The following is a 12,553-nucleotide window of genomic DNA, read 5'->3' on the forward strand; positions in this document are numbered from 1 at the left end:
TCTTTCGGATCTCTACTCGTTGCCCGGTTAGTGAAACTGGCTCCGTGTCCAGAGAGATTTTTGTTGTGATGATCATTTCCTCATCTTTAGGGCGTTGGAGTAGATCAGCAGCTTACATGAACTCACAGGAATCTTCTAGTGGTGAGAATGTTGTGTTTTATTATAATGTTATATTTTTAATGTTAAATCAGTTAAGATATCCTTTATCAATGAAATGAAAGTTGAATTTCATGAGAAATTGGGCTGAGACAACAATGGTCCAACAATGGAACCCTGGGTAAACCCACGGTCGGACCTTAGTAGAAGAGCAACCTTCAACACTAACAAACCTTCTTCTGATAGTTTAACAATTTAGAAGCAGTCACATGAAAACCACATTCCAAACATGGCACTTCATTCGACACTACAAACTGGAGAAGAGGCCTGATGACACACAACCCCTTGTAGACGGATTTCGCGAATTTGCCTCAAACCCAATTCCGATCTTAATGCCGCCGAGTTGACGATTGTGCCTGATGGTGCAAATATTACACATACCAACGAATGTATTGGAAGCACTTTGCCGCCATCTAGTGGTCGAAGTGGAAAATATATACTAGCCCCTTGGGACTGTGCAGGAAAGTTATTTTGAGGTTATAAGCTGTATTTCAAATACTGTGATGATGGAACAGCAATGATTTCAATCAAAAGCAGCATCAATCTACATACAAGAGACTCAAAAATGTGTTAAATTAAGGTTAGGCCCCATTTTGCCTAATGTCGCTAATTTGTCTCATACCTTAATTGTATATCTACTGTTAATGCTATATTGAAATTAACAATCTCCTCCTAATTTAGCATCTGTATGACAGCCCAAAACACAAATAATATTTTTTTTCTATAATTGGAAATGAATTCAGGCAGTAAGGGGCTAATAGAAGAGATAGATGGAAGCATGAATAATGAAATCTCAGGTGTGGAAATCAGGTGAATTCTTTGTGCAGGGTAACCCTCCTTCAGGGGTGTAAAGCTGAGGGCTCAGAGAAACATGGAAATGAAGCTGGAAAGCAACAAAAAACAAGACAAAAAAAGGGGGAATGATTGAATGAGAGAAACACAAGAGTCCTATTATCGATCAAGCACAAACGGCTCATTCAGCCCACTAACAACACATTCAAGGCTGGTGTGAGACCAATCTCAAACAAAGGAGATAATTAAGCAAGCCCGTGGGCAGCAGTGCAGGAGAGTGGAAACACGAGCGTGCAGTACACAACCACTTTAGCTTCATTAGCGGTGTTGTAACCAGTGAGTCAGTCGGTGAGCTGCTCGGCTGGTGACCTTTGTAAAGCACTCTTATGCACTTCACGTGCTTGGTTCCATTCCCCGGGACCAAGTAGTTTTATTAACTCAACCAGAAATGAGTAAAACAAATGGAAACGATTTGTGTTTATATGTTTTTCTCTTGTATCATGAGGCTTGAATCATAAATGTTTCAGGAAACTATGATGTAACTGCTCGGTTGTTATACGTCTGTGTGTGATTGACTGTGTTCCCATTGAAGGAGCTGGCCTTTCTTCTTCTTTTCACTGGTGAGTCATGTTCAACATCACAAACAACACATGCCAGCGTTAGATCTTGAACAACAGGAAGAAAAACGTTGTTGTAGCATGATGATCCTAAGATGTAAAATATAAATAAGTACACAAAGGTACACAAGAGGATTCATCTTTTCTTTTTTCCACCTCATCACATTTGATGTGACGAGAACATCAAGTTTCTCAAGTAGGGTGAAATTCTTGTCGATACCACACGGTGGCACCAGAGAGGGGCAAAAATAACAAAACAGAGCAAAAATGTTTATTGTTTAAGTTTCTGTAAATAAAAATCTTTGGGATTTGTGTGTTTTATGTATTTATTAAGCAGGGTTTCCAATTACAACACAACTTCAGTACTTTTATAATTTATATGGTTTATTAACTTACATAACCTTTTAGCTGGAGTTGTACAGAGTTTATACCAATATCACCAACTTCAAAGAAAACAGCAGAACAATAAATGAGCTCAACAGCAAAAAGAAAATTTTAATCTCTCAGGATTTGCTTGACTTTCCTTCTTTAAACCGTGACTTTACTTTAGTTGACAATGTGTTTGAGTTTCTGTGTTATACTGTTTGACTGCTAACCCATGGATGGTGTATCGCCCTCCCCCACTGCATGCTGGGATGGACACCTGCCCTCCCCACGAATGAATGGGAGCACAGAAGATAACGGATCAGTTTCCTAAACAGAACGACAGCAGCGTTGTCATCGCCCTGCTCCTTTTGTGCGACTCACAGGAGGATGAGTCATCATCACACAGTCTGACAGTGACAAACACAACATCTGCACACACCACGTGCGGCAGCTGTATTTCATGTAGCCGAGCCAAGAGGACGATGGCCAGCGTATATACTGAATAGTTAACGAGATTCTTATTAGCTCTATCGCACTATTTCATTCTGAGAGGACGGCTCATTCATGTTTTATGATCTTGGTTCTTCGGGAGGATGTCGTCCTTTCTTGGCTCTAAAACTTTTGCAAGGTTGGGATGTTTTATGTGCCATGATGGCCGATGAAATGTCCCCTCATGGGGGATTGCTGCCATTAGCTCTGCACTCTGAGGTTTTGGACTCGCAGATGAACAATATGATGATATACTGTGAGAAAAGGCAGAAAATCGACCAGTGATATGTGGTGTGATGGGAACAAACACTAAAAGCTTTGGTAGGAAGGTAAAACAGTTTTTTAGTAATTTCTCTATTGCACAATTTGTTCCTGTCTTTCTCAACAGTCTCAAAAGAAGAACAAGTCAGGTTGTTGTTGTTTATTTGTTTTAAATCAATATGATGCCTGGGTAAATAATGGGAGCCACCTCTAAATAAAAACGTGTTTTATCGCTAATAAATAAAAGCCTGAATGCCAATTAGCTCATTTAGGTAATCAAACAGGATTATAAAAGATTTTGCATGGAAACTATTTCATTCTGTTAAGTAGTTACACAAAATAAATGGAATTTAAGTTGATTGTGCTTTTATTTTGTATTTTTCAGTGAATTAAAATCAATGTAAATTGATTACAGTTGAAATTATGCAGATTGGAACATGTGGAGGGGCAAGAATCAGTTTTTCTCTGTAGAAGTTAAAGAAGCATTTGTAGAAACATGAGCTGTTTTCATTCTTACAGGGATTTGGAAGTAAAAAAATAAAGTTTTGCAATGACTCAGTACAAAATAAGTTGGGAAACAACATAAAAATTGTAATTGAGATTTGTGCGTTTCCACTCAGACTCTCCTTTAAACTCTCTTCAAAGCCGAAGCTGTTTGTTCAGGTAGTTCTGTAATTTAATATCAGTGAAGGATTTGTAGAGTTTTGTTTTCATTGCAAAATAAATCCAGGGCGCATTAGTGTGTGTTTCTACAATTTTTTCTTTTTCCTTTATCTTTTTTTTCGAGCCTACTTCAACACTCCAGCTTGTTGCAGGGAGAAAACACAACGTTGTCACAACCACAGAAATCAAAGTGGTAAAAGCAGCGCTGGTCAAACAGGGAGGATGATTTATGTTGTTTGAAATGAATCTGCCTCGTGAACTGTGTCACATCCCGGCCTCACCGGCCCGATATCAGCTCCCTCTACTCGCTGGGCGGCTCAGCTCGACTGGAGCATTAACTTCTCCGTGCTGATACTGAGACTGTGGTCACAACGGCCTCATTTAATGATGGCGGTGTCATTAATAATAAATAACCCACGGATCCAGTGAAAAAAAAGGGGGGGAGCGGGGGGGAGGCTGGGATAAAGCTGTTTCCTGGACTTTTCTATTCACTCGCCTCTTCCACCAATTAATCATTTATCATCCGACTTTAACAAATAACAGAATGTGGGTTTTTTCCCAGTTGCTTTATTTAATGTTGATTTATATCAGAATTCCAGGGGATCCTGGTCACACTGAAGAATGTCCTCCACAACAGGTGTGGGACACTGAAGACGGACGAGGAGTTAAACCGCTCTGAAGCTTATTATGTTTTATTCAAGCTGATTTAATTATGATGATCATCTTCTTTTACGTGTGATGTTTGGCATATTTGCCCCCGCTAAACAACCGTCCACGGCCCTATACCCCACTTTCTTGAGAAGATGGTACAGTCCAAACGGTACAAATGCCCATTGCTGGCCAAGATGTGGGCCACGGACACACAAACAAAATTTCACCAAAGTCGAAGCCCACGCTGTTGATTTGCTTCACCACAGGAAGTGAAGGTTTGATTCCCCCCCTCCCAGGAAACAAGAAACTGTGTTTTACTGAACTTTTCTCAAGTTTTTTTCTATTTCATTATATATCAAAATTCACGCTCCTCCTCTATTTTGTGTCTTTATTTTTTTCTGCTGCTGTAGGGGCCTCACACAGAGTTCTGTAAAGGACACAACCCGATGCGCCTCTCGCTCGTGACACTCGAGCAAACAGCATTGAAGAGTTTTTTAAGATGAGCACATTTGTCATTGTGATTATCAAGTGGTCGTCTTCCACAAACGATTGTTGAACGAGGCCCTTGACATTTAACAGGAGGGTTGCGGGAGGGGGAATGAAAGCCTGTAAATTCTGCCCTTGACGCGAACATGTGGGGATTCACGGAGCTCGTGGTGATATTTCACCCGCTGCTCAATGACTGTGGCACTTTCCACTGATTGATCTGAGCCGACAGAGCGGCAGCATCACAACAGGATGACTGATCTATGTCATGTTTCAGAAGAAGGTGATGTCTTCATAAAGGTGTCGTTCCTTTCTGTGATTACAATCTGTGATATATGGCACATTAGATCTCCTCAGCCCGTAGATCAGATGCAGGATTAGTGTTTCACATTAAATGTTAATTATTCGGAAACAATCATTGGAGGAATCATAGATCACTTCCTGTTGTAAAGGTGCCATCTGGACGGAATGTGAAATATCGTCTCTGAGGAGGCAGACGCTTCAAGCTGGAATTCATTACGACCGTTTTAATAAGATACAATTTGCAAAGGCTCATCAAAGTTAACGTGAGTCACACAACATGAGAACAATCTGGAGGTTTCAAAGTGTTAAAGTGACGCTTTAGGCAGTTCTGTGGCTGTCAATCAAATTATATTGGTTTAGCCCATTTTCACGTCCTCACATCTTCGCCCTCAACCCTCGACAATATGAGGAGAAACTTAACAACAACTTTTGTCAGGGGAAGAAAAAGAAAATATTCCCCACAGTAAATAGAGAGTGGATCAGTGTCTGAAGTATTTATACAAAAACAAATCTCCAACAGAGATGAAGGGATCAATAATGACGATATTGACAGTTATAGAAATATATGATATATCATTCTTTCCCCCTATGTCACATGCACAGTGTCCACTATCTCTATAGCTTATATATATTTTTTATTTCTTGTTTGTGCAACTTACTTGTCTTATGCAAACAAATAACTCTATTGCGTACACAAGAAAAGAAAATTACTTGGCAGGACTTTATAGTGGTGCCTTCATTTTCATTTTGGAGTTGAAAGTCATTTCTTATTTTCTGTCCAGGTCCTGACATGTTGGTCACACTGACATGTTGGACGGACCTGTGCTAACACACACACAGTGTAGATGCTTCAGGACTCACCTGCAGCACCTTCCCTCACTCTTTGTGCTTGCTTAATCAACTCTCCTCAGCTGCCAGGGGTCCGGAGGGAAGGAGGGCAGGACAGTAATGGGAATACTAAGCTCGGCTGCAGCGTGACATGATTCTTCTTGAAAAGCCCGAGCAGAGGGGGGAACATCGAGGGGTCAGACGCCCTCTGATGGACTCACAGGCTGAGTCAGGCTCCTGGGCTCCTGTAGGAGAATTGCTGCACCAGCAAACTGACTGCACCTGTGTATTGTTGAAGAAGACACTGTGTGTAACACCAACACACAGCAGATTTCCAGCAACTTCAGGGGGTTGCTACCGGGAAGTGAAGAGCAGGTTAAACTCACAGTCGCTGTATTTTAATGAGACACACTTATCAAGATATTTAGAAAGCAGCATGGAGAAATAAATGTGCCATGCTCTGCTGTGACAGCAGCGACTGCACTCAGCTGGATCCACTGCTCCACCTGCTTCTTCAACAGGATCTGTGTCACAAACCAGGCTAACAAACACGTAACACACACTGCTGCCAACAACATACGTCCTCCCACACCCGACAACACCCACCCACTCCACTGCCACTTCACCATAAAGCATGCAGGACGTACGTACATGAGAAACAACAGGGCCCTATAGTCGGCAAATAGTAGACCTGCAGCTGTTGAAGCACTCAATGAGACATTCAACTGATAACCCAGCTTCGCCCTTTTACTGTACGTCACTGTGATATCCAGGATGTGCTTTCTCTGGGTTATCTATCGGAATTTCCTCCTCCAGAACAATAACTAGTTAAACTAAACTGAATACTAAAAGTGAAAAGAAATGTGTGCAAATGAAATGCAGAGTACACACTCAGATATTCAGAAAGTATAACGGCAATCAATACAACTAAATCCCACATGAAATGGGTTTCAGGCATTCAGCAGCTGCACCTGGGTGGGTGGAGGTTTTTATGATTTTGAAGCCACTTCCATTGAACTAAGAAAATAAGGTGTTGTAGAGTTTGTAGAGAAATTAAAAGTGTCTTGATATCTATTGTAAACTTGGGCGTACTCAGAGTACATCACATAAAAAGTACAGCAAGTAAAACTGTAGGCTTCTCTCATCACTTGTGTCTTGATGTGGTGTTTGAGGCTATTAAAATGTAAATATAATAATAATACACTATATGTTGCTTCATGTAACTTATAGTGTAAACCGGTCATCATTACTATGCAAGTACATTCTGTCTAGTTGTGTGTGAGTGTGTGTGTGTTTGTGTTTGTGTGCACTTGAGTTCCTACAGACCCAGTGAACATTTATGGTGTTTTACTGCCACCTCCTGTCCTGAGGCAGTAGTACAGGCGGAGGGGATCACAGGACCATAAATACCTGTTGCTGCCTTTGACCAACACACAGCATGAGACTCACACTCTTCTTTTCCATTCTACACACACATGTTTTAAAGTCAGTGACGGGGAATCAGATCAGATGAATGACAACTGGAAGAAAAGTATTTAATGTAGAATATTTTATTCTATTAATTCGAGTAATAAACCTAATTTGTTTGATTGCACGTTGCTTTAAAATACCACAAAGATACTTCCCGCCTCCTGCATCCGGTCGACTCTTATATCATGCAGTGATTTTCCTGCTCAACCATCTGCTGACTGATGACATCATTCGTCATTCATTTCCTCCTCCTTGGTGAAATAATGAATTTCACTGTTGAAGATTCCATTTAATTCGTTTGAAACCTCCCCCAGATCCCACGTATTGTCCCCTGACGTGGCAGGAGGTGTTGGTTCAACAGGATATTGTGGCTGTTCCTGCTCCACCTGTCCTGTCGCCTCGTGGGAGGAGCAGCACCATGCACTTCCTCATTGAAGATTCCTCCTCAGGCTGGGCATCACGTTGAGACGAACCCGGGACAGCTGAAGGTATGGAGACAATTTCTAAATATCACAGCACTAAATGCAAGAAAACATGCAAATCTAAACGTGATTAACTCTTCAGCAGGTTATATATCTGGTTGGTTATTGGATGAGAGGGTGAACGCCTCAGTGCACCTGTACATGGAGCAGAGAGGAAATGGATGGATGAGTAAACTAGTTTCAAAATTAACAACCTGGAATTATTATTTGTCAAGAAAAGTGCACAAGTGAGAACGAGAAATGTGTTGTTATGAGTAGCCTGTGTATTTAAATTAATATAACGCGTTAGATCACATGCGGAAGTTGTCTCGCTCAAGATTTCTGGTTGGGGCACCTGCTGTCAAAATAAAAGCATTTAGTGATTCATTCAGTGAAAAGTCGTGCGTTGTGTCACAAAATGTAAACATGTGGCTCGGTGCAGTGTAAAATTTGAATCCCAAATGTATAGCAATTTATTCCAGATGCTCCCACATCATGAGGCTTGTTGTTTTGCTTTTGCTTAATTATTTGTATATTAAAATGGAGTGGTACTTGTACAAGAATAAAGTCGTACTTGTACCAGAATGAAGTTGTACTTGTAGAAGAATATAGTGGACGTTTGCGAGCATGGGTTCTCCTTGCTGCTTATCATAAAGGTGTCGTTCCTTTCTGTGATTACAATCTGTGATATATGGCACATTAGATCTCCTCAGCCCGTAGATCAGACGCAGGATTAGTGTTTCGCATTAAATGTTAATTATTCGGAACAATCATTGGAGGAATTATAGATCACTTCCTGTTGTAAAGGTGCCATCTGGACAGAATGTGAAATATCGTCTCTGAGGAGGCAGATGCTTCAAGCTGGAATTCATTACGACCGGTTTTATAAGATTCAATTTGCAAAGGCTCAACGAGAACCCATGCTCGCAAACGTCCACTATATTCTTCTACAAGTACAACTTACAAACAAGTTGTCTTTATCACTATCCTTGGTTAATCATGTCTTTATTGTTGTAAAATTACCATTTATTCCTCCTAATATAAGAAAAACAGCCTGTGGAAACTGCAATGATATTTTCTGTTTTATTTCTTTTTTTTAACTTGATACCCTGGCGTGCTCTATATTTGGGGTTTTGAAATAGTACGCCAGGTGGTGGGGGGCTTTTATTCTGAAGTATAACCCACCGGAAGTGCCAGTTGTTGTTGCCCCAGGCGGAAGTCATGTCCGTGAAGTTCCCGGTTAGCACCTAGCTTTAGTAGCTAAATGTAAATGCTCCGCTACTCTAACTCCGGCCGGACGTTCCCGCTCCGTGTCGCCATGAACAGGACGCACATGAAGCGGTTCAGCATCTTGAAGATGGCGCTGTGGGGCTCCGGGGAGTCGGAGCCGGGCGGCCGGGAGGAGACCTACCTGTACAAGGCGCTGCGGATCGCGGCGGTGGTGGCTCTGTACTGGTTCATCTCCATCACCATGGTGTTCCTCAACAACTTCCTGCTGGACAACAAGGAGCTGGACGCGCCGCTATTCGTCACGTTCTTCCAGTGCCTGGTGGCCTCGGTGCTGTGCTGCTTCATGCAGGTCCTGGCCAAACTGTGCCCGTGGCTCATCGACTTCCCGCCGGTGCGCTTCGACCTGAAGACGGCCCGGGAGGTGCTGCCCCTGTCCGTGGTCTTCATCAGCATGATCACCTTCAACAACCTGTGCCTGAAGCACGTCGGCGTGGCCTTCTACACGGTGGGTCGCTCCCTCACCACGGTGTTCAACGTGCTGCTGTCCTACGTGATCCTGAAGCAGACCACGTCCCTGCAAGCCGTCATGTGCTGCGGCGTCATCCTGGGTACGTCCCGTCGGTTGTTTATTACACTGTGATGTCCCTGAAGGTAGATGTGAGTGTCTGATATGTCCTCATCTGGGTCAGGATCTGATATGTCCTCATCTGGGTCAGGATCTGATATGTCCTCATCTGGGTCAGGATCTGATATGTCCTCATCTGGGTCAGGATCTGATATGTCCTCATCTGGGTCAGGATCTGATATGTCCTCAACTGGGTCAGAATCTGATATGTCCTCATCTGGGTCAGGATCTGATATGTCCTCAACTGGGTCAGGATCTGATATGTCCTCATCTGGTTGAGGATCTGATATGTCCTCAACTGGGTCAGGATCTGATATGTCCTCAACTGAGTCAGGATCTGATATGTCCTCAACTGGGTCAGGATCTGATTTGTCCTCAACTGGGTGAGGATCTGATATGTCCTCATCTGGGTCAGGATCTGATATGTCCTCATCTGGTTGAGGATCTGATATGTCCTCATCTGGGTGAGGATCTGATATGTCCTCATCTGGGTGAGGATCTGATATGTCCTCATCTGGGTCAGGATCTGATATGTCCTCATCTGGGTGAGGATCTGATATGTCCTCAACTGGGTCAGGATCTGATATGTCCTCATCTGGGTCAGGATCTGATATGTCCTCACCTGGGTCAGGATCTGATATGTCCTCAACTGGGTGAGGATCTGATATGTCCTCACCTAGGTCAGGATCTGATATGTCCTCCTCAACCGGGTCAGGGACGGAACCTAAAACCTGCCATTGTTACAGATCTTCAGTTAGATTCACCTCAGGGGTCATCACAATAAAACAGGGTTGTTTAGTATATGTTTGGAAATATGACCCAAGATGAGTTCTGATGTGTAAACCAACACTTTAAGTCTCCTGTCCAGCAGATCGGCAAACTTTTGCATTTTTATAGGATGTGACACAAACTTATGCTTCAGTAAAATACATTTTCCAGTACCTGAGAGGAATTATTAAATTATTATATTTTTTTACAAAGAGGAAACAAAGAATTTTTGCAGCTCCAGTTTGAGCAATAATAAAATTTGTGCCTGAAAATTACAATTAATCCAAATTTAAAGTTTATAATTTGTATGGCTCAAGTTGTGTAAAAGCTTTATTGTGTACCGATGTCTCTGATATCCTGTGTGTGTCTTCTCAGGTGGATTCTGGCTCGGTGTGGACCAGGAAGGTGTAGCAGGGTCCCTCTCCTTGTCGGGGATTTTCTTCGGGGTCATTGCCAGCGCCTGTGTTAGCCTCAATGCCATCTACACCAAGAAGGTGATGCCATGCGTGGACGGTAACATCTGGAAACTGTCCTACTACAACAACATCAACGCCTGCATCCTCTTCCTGCCGCTCATGCTCGTCTTCGGAGAGTTCGGGCGTCTCTACAGCTTCACCCGTATCTTTGACACGGGCTTCTGGGGCATGATGATCCTCGGAGGAGTGTTCGGTTTCGGCATCGGCTACGTCACGGGTCTCCAGATCAAGTACACCAGTCCGCTCTCACACAACGTCTCGGGGACGGCGAAAGCCTGCGCGCAGACTGTCATCGCAGTGGTGTATTACTCGTCGACTAAAAGCCTGCTGTGGTGGACCAGTAACATGATGGTTCTCGGCGGCTCGTCGGCCTACACTATCGTGAAAAGTCGAGAAATGAAGGGCGACCCCCGCAAAGAGCCTCAGGACTCAACCAAAGAAAAACTGCTTCCAGAGGAGGAGGACGGTGTTGGGGTTTGACCGCCGGCTGAGGAGTGTGTAGTACTTCTCCATGTGGTGTGATATGATGTGATATGATGTGATACTTTTCCTTCGTGGAATCAGAGTGGGTTTTGTGGGTTTTCTTTTCTTGTATACACCTTAACTAAAGGTGTAAAGGAATTTGTACATATTAAATTAAAGCTTCATATTTATTTGAGGCCTCTTTTAAATATTTTTTTAATAGAGAAAAATAATGGAAATTGTGACATTTTTTATTCAGCGGGAGGAGAGAAAATATTCACTTGGTATCACGTTTAAAATATCTATTTAATTCAGATATTTTTAATCGAAGGGATGTTGAACATTCAAATTGCTGTTAATTCTGAAAAATAATGTAACAATCATGTCAACGATTTGAGCGTTGGGCTATAAATTTATTAGTTGTCGCAAATATTAATAAAGCCAATGTTTAATTGCTTGTTTTCTAGAAAGGTTTGCAAAGTTTGTGTGGTTGCTGCAGATCTAAGTATCTGTCCTTAATCTGCTGGGGCCTCATTTAACGAGGATCTCAGTGGGAGCCCCCACTGTGCATGTACCTTGTTTGGTTCCTATCAACGAGTCTCCAAATGTGATTTTCCTCCAACATGGAGGGTTGAAAATAGCTCAGGGCACCAGGGGTAATTACACGAGCGGAGAACCACTGGTCTCTGATGTCAGGAGCTCATTTCAAAGGCGAGTTTGGCCTTGTGACATAAATAAAAGTTTTGTAACTGTTAGAATTAGGACACATAATCTCCCAGGCTTCCATCTTACTCATGATCAGTGTCGAGTCTCAGACTTTGATTCAAAGGTTTCAAGAATCAAAAATAATAAGCACGTTTTCAGTGTCCACAGTTTTATCAGGAACATTTTATATTATGTTATGTTGTAAAATCATGTTCTACGTGGTTAAATATCCTGAGCAGCCATCTCATCAACCGAGACTGAACCAGAAGAGCAAAGCTGCAAGTTGTAAAACAGCAAGGAGCTGAAAGACACTTAACATCACACCCTTTGTTTTTATACCATCAAATAAGTAATTAAATCCCTTCTACGTGTGAAAGTAAACACCTGAATACATCAGTGGGAGAAGAAGTACCTCAAACTACAGGAACCAACTTTGAGAAATCTTATTTTGAGGAATTAAAGACCTTTATACTGCCGCCAGCCACCAGGGGGCAATCAAGAGGCTCTGGCTTCTCTTTTAGGGAGCAGTCATCTTCATAGAGAGACAATGGTGTTTCCCATGTTTCTCCTGAACTCGGTGCTACATGTTTTTAGAACACTTTGTGGTTTTCAATGATGCGATCCTGTGGGAGATCGACGTCCCCCCCCCCCGTCTGTCATCCATATCTCTTATCCTTTGATTCAACAGCAGGCTGCAGCATATCCCAGCTGACAATGGAGCAAAGTTAATGTTCACATAGGTCG

The 12,553-nt window shown here is 42.5% G+C and overlaps 1 protein-coding gene across 2 annotated transcripts; it reads left to right on the plus strand.

Moving 5' to 3' along the window:
* Positions 1-7,435: 7,435 nt before the first annotated feature.
* On the plus strand, positions 7,436-11,574 carry slc35c1 (solute carrier family 35 member C1). Of its 2 annotated transcripts, XM_062393025.1 has the most exons (3): positions 7,436-7,570; positions 8,870-9,381; positions 10,542-11,574. In XM_062393025.1, the coding sequence occupies exons 2-3, from the start codon at positions 8,877-8,879 to the stop codon at positions 11,120-11,122; spliced, it is 1,086 nt and encodes a 361-aa protein (XP_062249009.1). In that variant the 5' UTR covers positions 7,436-7,570; positions 8,870-8,876; the 3' UTR covers positions 11,123-11,574. The 2 variants fall into 2 exon arrangements, with proteins under 2 accessions (XP_062249009.1, XP_062249001.1); XM_062393017.1 differs by lacking the exon at positions 7,436-7,570 and having other exon boundaries at positions 7,666-9,381.
* Positions 11,575-12,553: the final 979 nt, after the last annotated feature.

The sequence above is a fragment of the Platichthys flesus genome, chromosome 1, assembly GCF_949316205.1.
Source record: "Platichthys flesus chromosome 1, fPlaFle2.1, whole genome shotgun sequence".
NCBI classification, from domain to species: domain Eukaryota; kingdom Metazoa; phylum Chordata; class Actinopteri; order Pleuronectiformes; family Pleuronectidae; genus Platichthys; species Platichthys flesus.

Coding starts and splice junctions, on each gene's coding strand:
- slc35c1 (XM_062393017.1), top strand. CDS start 8,814: ATGCTCCGCTACTCTAACTCCGGCCGGACGTTCCCGCTCCGTGTCGCC. Junction 9,382..10,541: donor GTGCTGCGGCGTCATCCTGG/GTACGTCCCGTC, acceptor GTGTCTTCTCAG/GTGGATTCTGGCTCGGTGTG.